Genomic DNA, 19,380 nt, shown 5'->3' with positions numbered 1-19,380 from the left:
TGGAGGGCTGGTACTGGTCAGGTCAGGCAGTGTGTCATGGAGGGCTGGTACTGGTCAGGTCAGGCAGTGTGTCATGGAGGGCTGGTACTGGTCAGATCAGGCAGTGTGTCATGGGGGGCTGGTACTGGTCAGGCAGTGTGTCATGGAGGGCTGGTACTGGTCAGATCAGGCAGTGTGTCATGGAGGGCTGGTACTGGTCAGGCAGTGTGTCATGGAGGGCTGGTACTGGTCAGGTCAGGCAGTGTGTCATGGAGGGCTGGTACTGGTCAGGTCAGGCAGTGTGTCATGGAGGGCTGGTACTGGTCAGATCAGGCAGTGTGTCATGGAGGGCTGGTACTGGTCAGGTCAGGCATTGTGTCATGGAGGGGGACTAGGAACACATGGAGGGCTGGTACTGGTCAGGTCAGGCAGTGTGTCATGGAGGGCTGGTACTGGTCAGGTCAGGCAGTGTGTCATGGAGGGGGACTAGGAACACATGGAGGGCTGGTACTGGTCAGGTCAGGCAGTGTGTCATGGAGGGCTGGTACTGGTCAGATCAGGCAGTGTGTCATGGAGGGCTGGTACTGGTCAGGTCAGGCAGTGTGTCATGGAGGGCTGGTACTGGTCAGATCAGGCAGTGTGTCATGGAGGGCTGGTACTGGTCAGGTCAGGCAGTGTGTCATGGAGGGCTGGTACTGGTCAGATCAGGCAGTGTGTCATGGAGGGCTGGTACTGGTCAGGTCAGGCAGTGTGTCATGGAGGGGGACTAGGAACACATGGAGGGCTGGTACTGGTCAGGTCAGGCAGTGTGTCATGGAGGGCTGTTTCTGGTCAGATCAGGCAGTGTGTCATGGAGGTAACGTAACGGGTGAGGTGACGTGGTAACGTAACGGGTGAGGTGGCGCGGTAACGTAACGGGTGGTCCTTCTGTAGCTCAGTTGGTAGAGCATGGCGCTTGTAACGCCAGGGTAGTGGGTTCGATCCCGGGACCACCCATACGTAAAATGTATGCACACATGACTGTAAGTCGCTTTGGATAAAAGCGTCTGCTAAATGGCATATATTATTATTATTATAGGTGGTGTGGTAACGTAACGGGTGAGGTGGCGCGGTAACGTAACAGGTGAGGTGGCGTGGTAACGGGTGAGGTGGCGCGGTAACGTAACGGGTGAGATGGCGTGGTAACATAACGGGTGAGGTGGCGCGGTAACGTAACGGGTGAGGTGGCGCGGTAACATAACGGGTGAGGTGGCGCGGTAACGTAACAGGTGAGGTGGCGTAGTAACGGGTGAGTTGGCGCGGTAACGTAACGGGTGAGGTGGCGCGGTAACGTAACGGGTGAGGTGGCGCGGTAACGTAACGGGTGAGGTGGTGCGGTATCGGGTGAGGTGGCGTGGTAACATAACGGGTGAGGTGGCGCGGTAACATAACGGGTGAGGTGGCGCGGTAACATAACGGGTGAGATGGCGCGGTAACATAACGGGTGAGGTGGCGCGGTAACATAACGGGTGAGGTGGCGCGGTAACATAACGGGTGAGGTGGCGCGGTAACATAACGGGTGAGATGGCGCGGTAACGTAACGATTGAGGTGGCGTGGTAACGTTACGGGTGAGGTGGCGCGGTAACGTAACGGGTGAGTTGGCGCGGTAACGTAACGGGTGAGGTGGCGCGGTAACGTAACGGGTGAGGTGGCGCGGTAACGTAACGGGTGAGATGGCGCGGTAAAGTAACGGGTGAGGTGGCGCGGTAACGTAACGGGTGAAATGGCGCGGTAACGTAACGGGTGAGGTGGCGCGGTAACGTAACGGGTGAGGTGGCGCGGTAACGTAACGGGTGAGGTGGCGCGGTAACGTAACGGGTGAGGTGGCGTGGTAACGGGTGAGGTGGCGCGGTAACGTAACGGGTGAGATGGCGCGGTAACGTAACGGGTGAGGTGGCGTGGTAACGTAACGGGTGAGATGGTGTGGTAACAGGTGAGGTGGCGCGGTAACGTAACGGGTGAGGTGGCGCGGTAACGTAACGGGTGAGGTGGCGAGCCTTTAGACTCTGTTAAAAGGATCGTTTTCACTTTAATGTGATCGCCTCATTTTCATGCTGTCAGAATATAGGTACAGCTCCTCTATGGCAGGTTGAGCCTTTCCATTGTCATAGAGCTTTGATAATAGCCTGGGATCACACCTGTTTGGTACGATGGCACAAACAGACAGGGTGGCCTAGCGATTAGAGCGTTGGGTCAGTAACCGAAAGGTCACTGGTTCCATTACCCAAGCCGACAAGGTGACAAATCTGTCTGTCCTTGAGCAAGGCACTTAACCCTAATTTGCTCCGGGATGTTGTACTACTGTGGCTGACCCTGTTAAACAAAATATTTCACTGCACCTATCTGGTTGTCCCAGCTAGCTCTTTTATGATGAATGCACAAATTGCATGTTGCTCTGGATAAATGCATCCGATAAATTACTCAAATGTACATGCATGTACCCAGGCTACTTTGTTAAAGCTAATCAGCTAACTGTGTGTGTGTGTGTGTGCTGTTTGTGTGTGTGTCATTTCAGGAGGACTTCTGCTACCCTGTAGAGTGTCTGGCTCTAACAGTAGAAGAGGTGATGCACATCAGACAGGTTCTGGTCAAAGCTGAGCTGGAGAAGTTCCAACAGTACAAAGACGTTTACAACGAACTGAGGAAAGGAAAGGTGAGAGCTGGGCCAGTCTAGATACTGTACTAGTGGGGCTGGGCCTGTCTAGACACTGTACTAGTGGGGCTGGGTCTGTCTAGATACTGTACTAGCGGGGCTGGGCCTGTCTAGATACTGTACTAGCGGGGCTGGGCCTGTCTAGATACTGTACTAACGGGGCTGGGCCTGTCTAGATACTCTACCAGCAGGGCTGGGCCTGTCTAGATACTCTACCAGCCGGGCTGGGCCTGTCTAGACACTGTACTAGTGGGGCTAAACCTGGGCCTGTCTAGACACTGTACCAGTGGGGCTAAACCTGGGCCTGTCTAGATACTGTACTAGTGGGGCTGGGCCTGTCTAGATACTCTACCAGTGGGGCTGGGCCTGTCTAGACACTGTACTAGTGGGGCTAAACCTGGGCCTGTCTAGACACTCTACCAGTGGGGCTGGGCCTGTCTAGATACTCTACCAGCCGGGCTGGGCCTGTCTAGACACTGTACTAGTGGGGCTGAACCTGGGCCTGTCTAGATACTGTACTAGTGGGGCTGGGCCTGTCTAGACACTCTACTAGCGGGGCTAAACCTGGGCCTGTCTAGATACTGTACTAGTGGGGCTGGGCCTGTCTAGATACTGTACTAGTGGGGCTGGGCCTGTCTAGATACTCTACCAGTGGGGCTAAACATGGGCCTGTCTAGACACTGTACTAGCGGGGCTAAACCTGGGCCTGTCTAGATACTGTACCAGCAGGGCTAAACCTGGGCCTGTCTAGATACTGTACTAGTAGGGCTAAACCTGGGCCTGTCTAGATACTGTACTAGCAGGGCTAAACCTGGGCCTGTCTAGATATTGTACTAGTAGGGCTAAACCTGGACCTGTCTAGATACTGTACTAGTAGGGCTAAACCTGGGCCTGTCTAGATATTGTACTAGTAGGGCTAAACCTGGGCCTGTCTAGATACTGTACTAGCAGGCCTAGGGCCTGTCTAGATACTGTACCAGCGGGGCTAGACCTTGGGCATGTCTAGATACTGTACTAGCAGGGCTAAACCTGGGCCTGTCTAGATACTGTACTAGCGGGGCTAAACCTGGGCCTGTCTAGATACTGTACTGGCTGGGCTGGGCCTGTTTAGATACTGTACTAGCGGGGCAGGTACTGGGGCCTGTCTGGAGATGCCGTACCGGCGGGGTAGGTACTGGGGCCTGTCTGGAGATGCCGTACCGGCGGGGTAGGTACTGGGGCCTGTCTGGAGACGCTGTACCGGCGGGGCAGGTACCGGGGCCTGTCTGGAGACGCTGTACCGGCGGGGTAGGTACCGGGGGCCTGTCTGGAGACGCTGTACCGGCGGGGTAGGTACCGGGGGCCTGTCTGGAGACGCTGTACCGGCGGGGTAGGTACCGGGGCCTGTCTGGAGACGCTGTACCGGCGGGGTAGGTACCGGGGCCTGTCTGGAGACGCCTACCGGCAGGGTAGGTTACGGGGCCTGTCTGGAGACGCTGTACCGGCAGGGTAGGTACCGGGGCCTGTCTGGAGACGCCTACCGGCAGGGTAGGTACCGGGGCCTGTCTGGAGACGCCTACCGGCAGGGTAGGTTACGGGGCCTGTCTGGAGACGCCTACCGGCAGGGTAGGTACCGGGGCCTGTCTGGAGACGCCTACCGGCAGGGTAGGTACCGGGGCCTGTCTGGAGACGCCGTACCGGCAGGGTAGGTACCGGGGCCTGTCTGGAGAAGCCTACCGGCAGGGTGGTGTTCAGTAGGACATCATTGCAGATATAAATGGCATGAATACAGCTTACATGGTTCCTTATTCCACATATCAGAGTAGCCTGTGTTCTACAATACTTTCTGAACCTTGCACAACGTTGTGTCCTCTGGTGCCTCCTTGTTGCTGTCAACATCACACGCCTCAAACAAATACCAAAGTAGTCTGACTGGATCCGTCTTGTAACTTTCTTGCAGCGCTTAATGTCTTTGACTTGATATTTACTTGATCTCTGAAAAACCGTTCTCCTCCTCTCTCCTGTAGCTGTGTTTCTCCTGTCAGACTAAAAGGTTCTCCTTTTTCACCTGGTCCTACACCTGCCAGTTCTGCAAAAGGTACATTTATATTATAGCTGTGTTTATATTAGAATATAGTTCTCTATTATGGCTGTGTTATATTAGAATATAGTTCTCTATTATGGCTGTGTTATATTAGAATATAGTTCTCTATTATGGCTGTGTTATATTAGAATATAGTTCTCTATTATGGCTGTGTTATATTAGAATATAGTTCTCTATTATGGCTGTGTTATATTAGAATATAGTTCTCTATTATGGCTGTGTTATATTAGAATATAGTTCTCTATTATGGCTGTGTTATATTAGAATATAGTTCTCTATTATGGCTGTGTTATATTAGAATATAGTTCTCTATTATGGCTGTGTTATATTAGAATATAGTTCTCTATTATGGCTGTGTTATATTAGAATATAGTTCTCTATTATGGCTGTGTTATATTAGAATATAGTTCTCTATTATGGCTGTGTTATATTAGAATATAGTTCTCTATTATGGCTGTGTTATATTAGAATATAGTTCTCTATTATGGCTGTGTTATATTAGAATATAGTTCTCTATTATGGCTGTCACTTTGGTGACTAAGTATTTTTAAAACCTCTGGCTTTGGGCTAGATGTCTCAAGGTGTAGTTCATACATGTATAATCTATGAGCAGAATTACTGTTCTACCTCAATTAGCCACAAAATCTCTAGTCTGCAAGCGACTGTGTTTCTGGAAGTTGTGTGGCGCCATTTTCCCCCATGATTGCAAGTCCCTAGCAGTTAAAGCCAATGAGCTTCATCCCCTCGCCATTTGAGCGACAGCAAGCAAGACACGCACAGCAGAGCGAGAGAGCGCAATAACGTGGTGCCCATATTTAATGTAGTACGACATTTTCAAGGGACCACTTGACTCTTGAGCACTACATTCAGATCTACTGACTCAAAGTACTGGAGAATCTCTTTAAAGTTAATCAGAGGGGGTGGGGTCTCTTGGACATTATAAGATCATATGTAAATCAAAGAGCTAATATATTAATCGTCTGTATTTGTTTGAGCTGTACCCCCCCAGGCTTGACTCCGGCCAGGTCACACAGGATACCTACCCTCACCCTCCACCCATCTATTGTTTGTTGTCATGTTTGGATGTTTGTAGTTACTGTTGTTGTTATTGTCCTTCTAAATGGAAAATAAATTATAAATGAAAAAAATATACAGTACATTTGGAAAGTATTCAGACCCCTTGACTTTCTCTACATTTTGTTTTCGTTGCAACCTTATTTGACATTCAGACCCTTTACTCAGTACATTGTTGAAGAACCTTTGGCAGTGATTACAGCCTCAAGTCTTCTTGGGTATGATACTACAAGCTTGGCACACCTGTAATTGGAGAGTTTCTCCCATCATTCTCTGCAGATCATCTGAAGCTCTGTCAGGTTGGATGGGGAGCGTCGCTGCACAGCTATTTTCAGGTATCTCCAGAGATGCTCGATCGGGTTCAAGTCCAGGCTCTAGCTGGGCCACTCAAGGACATTCAGAGACTTGTCCAGAAGCCACTCCTGTGCTGTTTTGGCTGTGTGCTTAGGGTGGTTGACTGGGGGCGAGGTGCTCTGGAGGAGCACTCCGGTATCGTGTAGGATCTCTGTGCTTTGCTCCATTCATCTTTACCTCAATCCTGACTAGTCTCCAAGTCCCTGCCGCTGAAGAAAATCCCCACAGCATGATGCTGCGACCACCATGCTTCACAGTAGGGATGGTGCCAGATTTACTTCAGATGTGACGCTTGGCATTCAGGCCAAAGAGTTCAATCTTGGTTTCATCAAACCAGAGAATCTTGTTTCTCATGGTCTGAAAGTCTTTAGGCCACTCTACCATAAAGGCCTGATTTGGTGGAGTTCTGCAGAGATGGTTGTCCTCCAGGAAGGTTCTCCCATCTCCACAGAGGAACCCTGGAGCTCTGTCAGAGTGACCACCCGATTCTTGGTCACCTCCCTGACCAAGGCCCCTTCTCCCCCGAGACTGTGTTCTTGTGGACCTTCAATGCTGCAGAAATATTTTGATACCCTTCCCCAGATCTGTACCATGACACAATTCTGTCCCGGAGCTCTACGGACAATTCCTTTGATCTCATGGCTTGGTCTTTGCTCTGACATGTACTGTCAACTGTGGCACCTTATATAGACAGATGTGCCTTTCCAAATGATGTCCAATCAATTTTGCTTATCACAGGTGGACTCCAATCAAGTTGTAGAAACATCTCAAGGATGATCAATAGAAACAGGATGCACCTGAGCTCGATTTTGAGTCTCAAAGCAAAAGGTCTAAATAATTACGTATTTAAATACTTATGTAAATTTACAACACTTTCTATAAACCTGTTTTCGCTTTGTCATTATGGGGTATTGTGTGTAGATTTGAGATATTAATCAATTTTAGAATAATGCTGTAACATAAAATGTGGTAGAATTCAAGGGGGTCCGAATATTTCCCGAAGGCGCTGCATATATCAGAATTCATGCAATTCGTTGTAACTGAATATTTCGCTCTCTTGCCAGGCCTGTGTGCTCGCAGTGCTGTAAAAAGGTGAGCCAAAGTAGTCCTCGTCCATCCATTGACCACACTAGCCCTTTAATTGTTGACAGATGTTCAGATTATGCCTATATATCTGACCCTCCTAACGCTGTCCTGTTGTTCCAGATGAGACTTCCCTCTAAGCCGTATGCCAACCTGCCCGTCTCCTCTCTGGGTCCTACTGCCACTCTACCCAGGGAGGAGGCTGGAGGGACATTAGCCTTGGACACCCCAGAGAAGCCCTCGTCCAGCCACAGTCTGCGCCGGACTGTCTCCAGGTACACAATAACATCATTACCGGTCTTGGGTTTAGGGATGAGACAAATAACATTTAAACTGCTATTCTTTTTATAGTTTAAATGATAATAAAAAAATATATTAAATGACATGAATTCACGATTCAGATATGGTCTGCCGTTTGACCGCTAGGGGGCAGTGCAGTTCAATCTACCGCAGTCCTGGCTACCTACCAGACCAAGCAGTTCAATCTACTGCAGTCCTGGCTACGCTACCTACCAGACCGAACAGTTCAATTTACTGCAGTTCTGGCTACCTACCAGACAGAGCAGTTCAATCTACTGCAGTCCTGGCTACGCTACCAGACCGAGCAGTTCAATCTACTGCAGTCCTGGCTACGCTACCTACCAGACCGAACAGTTCAATCTACTGCAGTCCTGGCTACGCTATCTACCAGACCGAGCAGTTCAATCTACTGGAGTCCTGGCTACGCTACCTACCAGACCGAGCAGTTCAGTCTACTGGAGTCCTGGCTACCTACCAGACCGAGCAGTTCAATCTACTGCAGTCCTGGATACCTACCAGACCGAACAGTTCAATTTACTGCAGTTCTGGCTACCTACCAGACCAAGCAGTTCAATCTACTGCAGTCCTGGCTACGCTACCTACCAGACCGAACAGTTCAATCTACTGGAGTCCTGGCTACGCTACCTACCAGACCGAGCAGTTCAATCTACTGCAGTCCTGGCTACGCTATCTACCAGACCGAGCAGTTCAATCTACTGGAGTCCTGGCTACGCTACCTACCAGACCGAACAGTTCAATCTACTGGAGTCCTGGCTACCTACCAGACCGAGCAGTTCAGTCTACTGGAGTCCTGGCTACCTACCAGACCGAGCAGTTCAATCTACTGCAGTCCTGGATACCTACCAGACCGAACAGTTCAATTTACTGCAGTTCTGGCTACCTACCAGACCGAGCAGTTCAATCTACTGCAGTCCTGGCTACGCTACCTACCAGACCGAACAGTTCAATCTACTGCAGTCCTGGATACCTACCAGACAGCTCTCACCTTCTGTAGCTCAGTTGGTAGAGCATGGCGCTTGTAACGCCAGGGTAGTGGGTTCGATCCCCGGGACCACCCATACGTAGAATGTATGCACACATGACTGTAAGTCGCTTTGGATAAAAGCGTCTGCTAAATGGCATACATTACACCTTACTGCTGTTCCCCACCCACTCAGCAACGATGGTATTAATGTCGTTTTAGGTTCTCTGCTGTGTTCCTCTCCTCCATGTTCTCGGGACATGGGACTTCATGTCTCACTACTCATCAATATGATGACTCGTTGCAGTGATCTATGACAGCGTGTTCGTAGACATCCAACAATCTATTGTTAACGCCACGTGCAGTGTTTTGAACAGTAGTGCAGGTCCTGGATGGCATGAAGCTTGATCCCAGTGAACTACTGGGCCGTACACACTACCCTCTGTAGCGCCTTATGGTTGGATGCCGAGCAGTTGCCATACTAGGCGGTGATGCCTCCGGTCAGGATGCTCTCGATGGTGCAGCTGTAGAACTTTTTGGGATCTATGCCAGATCTTTTCAGTCTCCTGAGGGGGGAAAAGGAGTTGTCGTACCCTCTTCACGACTGTCTTGGTGTGTTTGGACCATGATAGTTCTGTTGGTGATGTGGACACCAAGGAACTCAAAACTCTCGAACACCTCCACTACAGAACCGTTGATGTTAATGGGGGCCTGTTCGGTCCTCCTTTTTCCTGTAGTCCACGATCAGCTCCTTTGTCCTGCTCACATTGAGGGAGAGGTTGTTGTCCTGGCACCACACTGCCAGTTCTCTGACCTCCTAACATATAGGCTGTCTCATCGTTGTCGAGGATCAGGCCTACCACTGTTGTGTCGTCAGCAAACTTAATGATGGTGTTGGAGTTGTGCTTTGCCATTCAGTCGTGGGTGAACAGGCAGTACAGGAGGGGACTAAGCATGCACCCCTGAGGGGCCCCCGTGTTGAGGATCAGCGTGGCAGATGTGTTGTTACCTACCCTTACCACCTGGGGGTGGTCTGTCAGGAAATCCAGGATCCAGTTGCAAAGGGAAGCGTTTAGTCCCAGGGTCCTTAGCTTAGTGATGAGCTTTGAGGGTACTATGGTGTTGAATGCTGAGCTATAGTTAATGAACAGCATTCTCACATAGGTGTTCCTTTTGTCCAGTGCGATTGAGATTGCATCAACTGTGACTCTGTTGGGGCGGTATGCGAATTGGAGTGGGTCTAGGGTTTCCGGGATTATGGTGTTGATGTGAGTCATGACCAGCCTTTCAAAGCACTTCATGGCTACTGACCTGAGTGCTATGGGGCGGTAGTCATTCAGGCAGGTTACCTTCGATTTCTTGGGCACAGAGACTGTGGTGGTCTGCTTGAAACGTGTAGGTATTAGACTGGGTCAGGGAGAGGTTGAAAATGTCAGTGAAGGCACTTGCAAGTTGGTCTGCGCATGCTCTGAGTACACGTCCTGGTAATCCGTCTGGCCCTGCAGCCTTGTGAATGTTGACCTGTTTAAAGGTCTTGCTCACATTGGCTATGTTTGGAACAGCTGGTGCTCTCATGCATGTATCAGTGTTGCTTGCCTCGAAGCAAAATTAAAAGGCATGTAGCTCGTTTGGTAGGCTCGCATCATTGGGCAACTCGCGGCTGGCATATCTCCTCCTAACGTTACAGCACTGTTACGTTAGGTATTTGTTTGATGAAAATGTTTCCTTTTTGACGATGATGGGGACCTGTTAGTGATAGTTTTGTGATAACTGCCCTGGGATTTAAATTTTGTGGGGGAAAAACAGGTTTTCTAAACGTTAACGATCCCAATTTTGTTTAAAGGTTCACACCCCTATTTACGTAACATTAGGTCAGTGACAGACGACGGTCCTCTGTGAGGAGTGCGATGCCACTAGGTTGATCAAGCAGCCGTGAGGGCATACACGGTACGCTCTTTCCAAGCTTTCCAATTTGGTAGAGCTCCATTTCCATTCCAATTATCTGGAAGCTTGCTTCAGGGCTCGGGTATTTTCTGTATACCAGTTTCTTGTAGTCATGGCAGATATTTAAAAAAATGTATTGTCACATGGTCCGATAGGAATTCAGGGAACTCGGTGAGGAACGCTGTATACGTCCCAGGAGGGCCGTAAACAATAGCTATAAAAAGTGATTGAGTAGAAATCTTTTCCGCCCTCTTCTGAATGGTAGCTATAAATGTGAGATTGCTCTAGTTACTGCTGTTCTGGCTAGTTGAACTGCTGTTCTGGCTAGTTGAACTGCTGTTCTGGCTAGTTGAACTGCTGTTCTGGCTAGTTACTGCTGTTCTGGCTAGTTACTGCTGTTCTGGCTAGTTGGACTGCTGTTCTGGCTAGTTGGACTGCTGTTCTACATTTACATTTACATTTAAGTCATTTAGCAGACGCTCTTATCCAGAGCGACTTACAAATTGGTGCATTCACCTTATGACATCCAGTGGAACAGCCACTTTACAATAGTGCATCTAAATCTTTTAAGGGGGGGGGGGGTGAGAAGGATTACATTATCCTATCCTAGGTATTCCTTAAAGAGGTGGGGTTTCAGGTGTCTCCGGAAGGTGGTGATTGACTCCGCTGTCCTGGCGTTGTGAGGGAGTTTGTTCCACCATTGGGGGGCCAGAGCAGCGAACAGTTTTGACTGGGCTGAGCGGGAACTGTACTTCCTCAGTGGTAGGGAGGCGAGCAGGCCAGAGGTGGATGAAAGCAGTGCCCTTGTTTGGGTGTAGGGCCTGATCAGAGCCTGGAGTAACTGAGGTGCCGTTCCCCTCGCAGCTCCGTAGGCAAGCACCATGGTCTTGTAGCGGATGCGAGCTTCAACTGGAAGCCAGTGGAGAGAGCGGAGGAGCGGGGTGACGTGAGAGTACTTGGGAAGGTTGAACACCAGACGGGCTGCGGCGTTCTGGATGAGTTGTAGGGGTTTAATGGCACAGGCAGGGAGCCCAGCCAACAGCGAGTTGCAGTAATCCAGACGGGAGATGACAAGTGCCTGGATTAGGACCTGCGCCGCTTCCTGTGTGAGGCAGGTTCGTACTCTGCGGATGTTGTAGAGCATGAACCTACAGGAACGGGCCACCACCTTGATGTTAGTTGAGAACGACAGGGTGTTGTCCAGGATCACGCCAAGGTTCTTAGCGCTCTGGGAGGAGGACACAATGGAGTTGTCAACCGTGATGGCGAGATCATGGAACGGGCAGTCCTTCCCCGGGAGGAAGAGCAGCTCCGTCTTGCCGAGGTTCAGCTTGAGGTGGTGATCCGTCATCCACACTGATATGTCTGCCAGACATGCAGAGATGCGATTCGCCACCTGGTCATCAGAAGTGGGAAAGGAGAAGATTAATTGTGTGTCGTCTGCATAGCAATGATAGGAGAGACCATGTGAGGTTATGACAGAGCCAAGTGACTTGGTGTATAGCGAGAATAGGAGAGGGCCTAGAACAGAGCCCTGGGGGACACCAGTGGTGAGAGCGCGTGGTGAGGAGACAGATTCTCGCCACGCCACCTGGTAGGAGCGACCTGTCAGGTAGGACGCAATCCAAGCGTGGGCCGTGCCGGAGATGCCCAACTCGGAGAGGGTGGAGAGGAGGATCTGATGGTTCACAGTATCGAAGGCAGCCGATAGGTCTAGAAGGATGAGAGCAGAGGAGAGAGAGTTAGCTTTAGCAGTGTGGAGCGCCTCCGTGATACAGAGAAGAGCAGTCTCAGTTGAATGACTAGTCTTGAAACCTGACTGATTTGAATCAAGAAGGTCATTCTGAGAGAGATAGCGGGAGAGCTGGCCAAGGACGGCACGTTCAAGAGTTTTGGAGAGAAAAGAAAGAAGGGATACTGGTCTGTAGTTGTTGACATCGGTGGGATCGAGTGTAGGTTTTTTCAGAAGGGGTGCAACTCTCGCTCTCTTGAAGACGGAAGGGACGTAGCCAGCGGTCAGGGATGAGTTGATGAGCGAGGTGAGGTAAGGGAGAAGGTCTCCGGAAATGGTCTGGAGAAGAGAGGAGGGCATAGGGTCAAGCGGGCAGGTTGTTGGGCGGCCGTCCGTCACAAGACGCGAGATTTCATCTGGAGAGTTCTGGCTAGTTGTTCTGGCTAGTTGGACTGCTGTTCTGGCTAGTTACTGCTGTTCTGGCTAGTTGAACTGCTGTTCTGGCTAGTTACTGCTGTGCTGGCTAGTTACTGCTGTTCTGGCTAGTTGAACTGCTGTTCTGGCTAGTTGAACTGCTGTTCTGGCTAGTTGAACTGCTGTTCTGGCTAGTTACTGCTGTTCTGGCTAGTTGAACTGCTGTTCTGGCTAGTTGAACTGCTGTTCTGGCTAGTTGAACTGCTGTTCTGGCTAGTTGAACTGCTGTTCTGGCTAGTTGAACTGCTGTTCTGGCTAGTTGAACTGCTGTTCTGGCTAGTTGAACTGCTGTTCTAGCTAGTTACTGCTGTTCTGGCTAGTTGAACTGCTGTTCTGGCTAGTTACTGCTGTTCTGGCTAGTTACTGCTGTTCTGGCTAGTTGAACTGCTGTTCTGGCTAGTTGAACTGCTGTTCTGGCTAGTTACTGCTGTTCTGGCTAGTTACTGCTGTTCTGGCTAGTTACTGCTGTTCTGGCTAGTTGAACTGCTGTTCTGGCTAGTTACTGCTGTTCTGGCTAGTTGAACTGCTGTTCTGGCTAGTTGAACTGCTGTTCTGGCTAGTTGAACTGCTGTTCTGGCTAGTTGAACTGCTGTTCTGGCTAGTTACTGCTGTTCTGGCTAGTTACTGCTGTTCTGGCTAGTTGGACTGCTGTTCTGGCTAGTTGAACTGCTGTTCTGGCTCGTTCTGTTGTAAATGTGAACATTAAATAATGCCACCATTTCAGATTCCTCTGTAGATTTTCTGATGCTGTACCCAATGATTTATGAACATTTGCTTGATGGGTTGATGTCCTTCTTGTGGTTTTACAGACATGTTTAATTTGTTTTATGTACACACTTTAATAGAATATTTATGGAATGCTATATTTGGTTACACTTCTTTTCCCTCGACTCCAACCCCATTCTATGTGTTGAACGGATGTGGGTGGAGCTATGTCTACATAAGGGTGCTAATTTTAAAAAGATCTCACAAAAGCTCTGAGCAAGGCCTTGAGGCCGATACGTAAAGCTCTGAGGAAGGACTTGAGGCCGATACATAAAGCTCTGAGGAAGGCCTTGAGTCCGATACATAAAGCTCTGAGGAAGGCCTTGAGGCCGATACATAAAGCTCTGAGGAAGGCCTTGAGGCCGATACGTAAAGCTCTGAGGAAGGCCTTGAGGCCGATACATAAAGCTCTGAGGAAGGCCTTGAGGCCGATACATAAAGCTCTGAGGAAGGCCTTGAGGCCAATCTGAGGAAGGCCTTGAGGCCGATACATAAAGCTCTGAGGAAGGCCTTGAGGCCGATACGTAAAGCTCTGAGGAAGGCCTTGAGGCCAATACGTAAAGCTCTGAGGAAGGCCTTGAGGCCGATACGTAAAGCTCTGAGGAAGGCCTTGAGGCCGAGGCCAATACGTATAGGAAGGCCTCTGAGGAAGGGCTTGAGGAAGGCCGAGGCCGATACGTAAAGGAAGGGCTTGAGGCCGATGCGTAAAGCTCTGAGGAAGGCCTTGAGGCCGATACATAAAGCTCTGAGGAAGGCCTTGAGGCCGATACGTAAAGCTTATTAAAGAGTAGTGTGCGAGTTTCTGCTTTTTTCTCATGACTAGAACGTCAAAAGACACAAACGCAGTCACTTTTGGGGGGTAAATTGAAATTTGCCGTTGCAAATGTTAGCTACACCTCCCACACAACAGGCAGGCTGGCTAACAGTACTCTCCACCCCCAGGTTATCTGAACACAACAGGCAGGCTGGCTAACAGTACTCTCCACCCCCAGGTTATCTGAACACAACAGGCAGGCTGGCTAACAGTACTCTCCACCCCCAGGTTATCAGAACACAACAGGCAGGCTGGCTAACAGTACTCTCTACCCCCAGGTTATCTGAACACAACAGGCAGGCTGGCTAACAGTACTCTCCACCCCCAGGTTATCTGAACACAACAGCAGTGAGGGGTCTCGTGACAAGCCGGAGCTGGATCTTCCCAAAGAGCTGACCGACGACTGGTGTACCATGGAGGTCTGCATCAACTGTAAGAAGTTCATCTCTGAGATAATCTCCAGCAGCAAGCGCTCTCTAACCCTGGCCACCAAGCGAGCCTGTCTGAAGAGGAAGACCCAGTCCTTCTACTTGTCTTCACCTAACACAGACGATTACAGACCCTCTGAGAGGACCATCAACCAGGTTTAGACTACAGACCCTCTGAGAGGACCATCAACCAGGTTTAGACTACAGACCCTCTGAGAGGACCATCAACCAGGTTTAGACTACAGACCCTCTGAGAGGACCATCAACCAGGTTTAGACTACAGATGCTCTGAGAGGACCATCAACCAGGTTTAGACTACAGATGCTCTGAGAGGACCATCAACCAGATTTAGTTTTAGGGTTAGACCTCTCGCTCTCTCGTCCGCTCCTTGGGGGACCCTGTTCCTTAGATAGTGCACTACATTTGACCATGGACCCTGGTAGTGCACTACATCAGAGTTCATGTTACTGTGTGGAGTATTTAGCATGACTCACAGTACTCTGGGCCCTGGCTGTCACAGTACTCTGGGCCCTGGCTGTCACAGTACTCTGGACCCTGGCTGTCACAGTGCTCTGGACCCTGGCTGTCACAGTACTCTGTGGACCCTGGCTGTCACAGTACTCTGGACCCTGGCTGTCACAGTACTCTGTGGACCCTGGCTGTCACAGTACTCTGGACCCTGGCTGTCACAGTGCTCTGGACCCTGGCTGTCACAGTACTCTGGACCCTGGCTGTCACAGTACTCTGTGGACCCTGGCTGTCATAGTACTCTGGACCCTGGCTGTCACAGTACTCTGGACCCTGGCTGTCACAGTACTCTGGACCCTGGCTGTCACAGTACTCTGGACCCTGGCTGTCACAGTACTCTGGACCCTGGCTGTCACAGTACTCTGGACCCTGGCTGTCACAGTACTCTGGACCCTGGTTCTAGACAGATGGTCAGTGTGTTAGTATATACTACCTACCTGTAATGGTTCTAGACAGATGGTCATTGTGTTACAGTACTCTGGTACCCTGGCTGTCAGATGGTCAGTACTCTGTAATGGTTCTAGACAGATGGTCAGTGTGTTAGTATATACTACCTACCTGTAATGGTTCTAGACAGATGGTCAGTGTGTTAGTATATACTACCTACCTGTAATGGTTCTAGACAGATGGTCAGTGTGTTAGTATATACTACCTACCTGTAATGGTTCTAGACAGATGGTCAGTGTGTTAGTATATACTACCTACCTGTAATGGTTCTAGACAGATGGTCATTGTGTTAGTATATACTACCTACCTGTAATGGTTCTAGACAGATGGTCATTGTGTTAGTATATACTACCTACCTGTAATGGTTCTAGACAGATGGTCAGTATATACTACCTACCTGTAATGGTTCTAGACAGATGGTCAGTGTGTTAAACCAAATGACATATATACTACCTAAACCTGTAATGGTTCTAGACAGATGGTCAGCCTATATACTCCCCAGCCTACCTATGGTAGTCTCTAATGGTTCTAACCAAATGACATGCCTTGGTAGTCTCTGCCTACCCCAGTAATAAAATTAAACAAATGACATGCCTATGGTAGTCTATACTACCCACTCCCCAGCCAATAAAATTAAACCAAATGACATGCCTATGGTAGTCTCTGCCACTCCCCAGACAATAACATTAAACCAAATGACATGCCTATGGTAGTCTCTGCCACTCCCAGCCCCAGACAATAAAGCCAATTAAACCAAATGACATGCCTATGGTAGTCTCTGCCACTCCCCAGCCAATAAAATTAAACCCATGCCTAGCCCCAGACAATAAAATTAAACCAAATGACATGCCTATGGTAGTCTCTGCCACTCCCCAGCCAATAAAATTAAACCAAATGACATGCCTATGGTAGTCTCTGCCACTCCCCAGCCAATTAAATTAAACCAAATGACATGCCTATGGTAGTCTCTGCCACTCCCCAGCCAATAAAATTAAACCAAATGACATGCCTATGGTAGTCTCTGCCACTCCCCAGCCCCAGACAATAAAATTAAACCAAATGACATGCCTATGGTAGTCTCTGCCACTCCCCAGCCCCAGACAATAACATTAAACCAAATGACATGCCTATGGTAGTCTCTGCCACTCCCCAGCCCCAGACATTAAATTAAACCAAATGACATGCCTATGGTAGTCTCTGCCACTCCCCAGCCCCAGACAATAAATTAAACCAAATGACATGCCTAAACCAAATGAAATGACATGCCTATGGTAGTCTCTGCCACTCCCCAGCCAATAAAATTAAACCAAATGACATGCCTATGGTAGTCTCTGCCACTCCCCAGCCAATGAAATTAAACCAAATGACATGCCTATGGTAGTCTCTGCCACTCCCCAGCCAATAAAATTAAACCAAATGACATGCCTATGGTAGTCTCTGCCACTCCCCAGCCAATGAAATTAAACCAAATGACATGCCTATGGTAGTCTCTGCCACTCCCCAGCCAATAAATTAAACCAAATGACATGCCTATGGTAGTCTCTGCCACTCCCCAGCCAATGAAATTAAACCAAATGACATGCCTATGGTAGTCTCTGCCACTCCCCAAATGACATGCCTATGGTAGTCTCTGCCAATAAAATTAAACCAAATGACATGCCTATGGTAGTCTCTGCCACTCCCCAGCCAATGAAATTAAACCAAATGACATGCCTATGGTAGTCTCTGCCACTCCCCAGCCAATAAAATTAAACCAAATGACATGCCTATGGTAGTCTCTGCCACTCCCCAGACAATAAAATTAAACCAAATGACATGCCTATGGTAGTCTCTGCCACTCCCCAGACAATAAAATTAAACCAAATGACATGCCTATGGTAGTCTCTGCCACTCCCCAGCCAATGAAATTAAACCAAATGACATGCCTATGGTAGTCTCTGCCACTCCCCAGCCAATAAAATTAAACCAAATGACATGCCTATGGTAGTCTCTGCCACTCCCCAGCCAACAATAAAATTAAACCAAATGACATGCCTATGGTAGTCTCTGCCACTCCCCAGCCAATAAAATTAAACCAAATGACATGCCTATGGTAGTCTCTGCCACTCCCCAGCCAACAATAAATTAAACCAAATGACATGCCTATGGTAGTCTCTGCCACTCCCCAGCCAATAAAATTAAACCAAATGACATGCCTATGGTAGTCTCTGCCACTCCCCAGCCAATAAATTAAACCAAATGACATGCCTATGGTAGTCTCTGCCACTCCCCCCCAGACAATAACATTAAACCAAATGACATGCCTATGGTAGTCTCTGCCACTCCCCAGCCCCAGACAATAAAAAACCAAATTAAACCAAATGACATGCCTATGGTAGTCTCTGCCACTCCCCAGCCCCAGACAATAACCCAAATGACATGCCCCTGCCAGACAATAACATTAAACCAAATGACATGCCTATGGTAGTCTCTGCCACTCCCCAGCCCCAGACAATAACATTAAACCAAATGACATGCCTATGGTAGTCTCTGCCACTCCCCAGACAATAACATTAAACCAAATGACATGCCTATGGTAGTCTCTGCCACTCCCCAGCCCCAGACAATAACATTAAACCAAATGACATGCCTATGGTAGTCTCTGCCACTCCCCAGCCCCAGACAATAACATTAAACCAAATGACATGCCTATGGTAGTCTCTGCCACTCCCCAGCCCCAGACAATAACATTAAACCAAATGACATGCCTATGGTAGTCTCTGCCACTCCCCAGCCCCAGACAATAACATTAAACCAAATGACATGCCTATGGTAGTCTCTGCCACTCCCCAGACAATAACATTAAACCAAATGACATGCCTATGGTAGTCTCTGCCACTCCCCAGCCCCAAATGACATGCCTATGGTAGTCTCTGCCACTCCCCAGCCAATAACATTAAACCAAATGACATGCCTATGGTAGTCTCTGCCACTCCCAGCCCCAGACAATCCAAATGACATGCCTATGGTAGTCTCAGAGCAATAACATTAAACCAAATGACATGCCTATGGTAGTCTCTGCCACTCCCCAGCCCCAAATGACATGCCTATAACATAACATTAAACCAAATGACATGCCTATGGTAGTCTCTGCCACTCCCCAGCCCCAGACAATAACATTAAACCAAATGACATGCCTATGGTAGTCTCTGCCACTCCCCAGACAATAAATTAAACCAAATGACATGCCTATGGTAGTCTCTGCCACTCCCCAGCCCCAGACAATAACATTAAACCAAATGACATGCCTATGGTAGTCTCTGCCACTCCCCAGCCAATAACATTAAACCAAATGACATGCCTATGGTAGTCTCTGCCACTCCCCAGCCCCAGACAATAACATTAAACCAAATGACATGCCTATGGTAGTCTCTGCCACTCCCCAGCCCCAGACAATAACATTAAACCAAATGCCTACTGCCATGCCTATGGTAGTCTCTGCCACTCCCAGCCCCAGACAATAACATTAAACCAAATGACATGCCTATGGTAGTCTCTGCCACTCCCCAGCCCCAGACAATAACATTAAACCAAATGACATGCCTATGGTAGTCTCTGCCCCACAATCCCAAATGACATGCCTATGGTAGTCTCTGCCACTCCCCAGAAATAACATTAAACCAAATGACATGCCTATGGTAGTCTCTGCCACTCCCAGCAA

The 19,380-nt window shown here is 49.1% G+C and overlaps 1 protein-coding gene across 1 annotated transcript in view; it reads left to right on the top strand.

The window, feature by feature from the left end:
• The window catches only part of LOC124012294 (protein spire homolog 1-like), a 125,445-nt gene extending 109,747 nt beyond the window's left edge, over positions 1-15,698 (top strand). Inside the window, exons 12-16 of the mRNA XM_046325757.1 lie at positions 2,535-2,672; positions 4,679-4,749; positions 7,248-7,275; positions 7,390-7,541; positions 14,606-15,698. Coding sequence (XP_046181713.1) covers positions 2,535-2,672; positions 4,679-4,749; positions 7,248-7,275; positions 7,390-7,541; positions 14,606-14,867 — 651 coding nt within the window. The 3' untranslated portion in view covers positions 14,868-15,698. The remainder of the gene's footprint in view (positions 1-2,534; positions 2,673-4,678; positions 4,750-7,247; positions 7,276-7,389; positions 7,542-14,605) is intronic.
• The last annotated feature ends 3,682 nt before the right edge of the window (positions 15,699-19,380 follow it).

This window comes from Oncorhynchus gorbuscha, linkage group LG24, assembly GCF_021184085.1.
Source record: "Oncorhynchus gorbuscha isolate QuinsamMale2020 ecotype Even-year linkage group LG24, OgorEven_v1.0, whole genome shotgun sequence".
NCBI lineage: Eukaryota > Metazoa > Chordata > Actinopteri > Salmoniformes > Salmonidae > Oncorhynchus > Oncorhynchus gorbuscha.
This window is presented reverse-complemented; position numbering and strand designations above follow the sequence as displayed.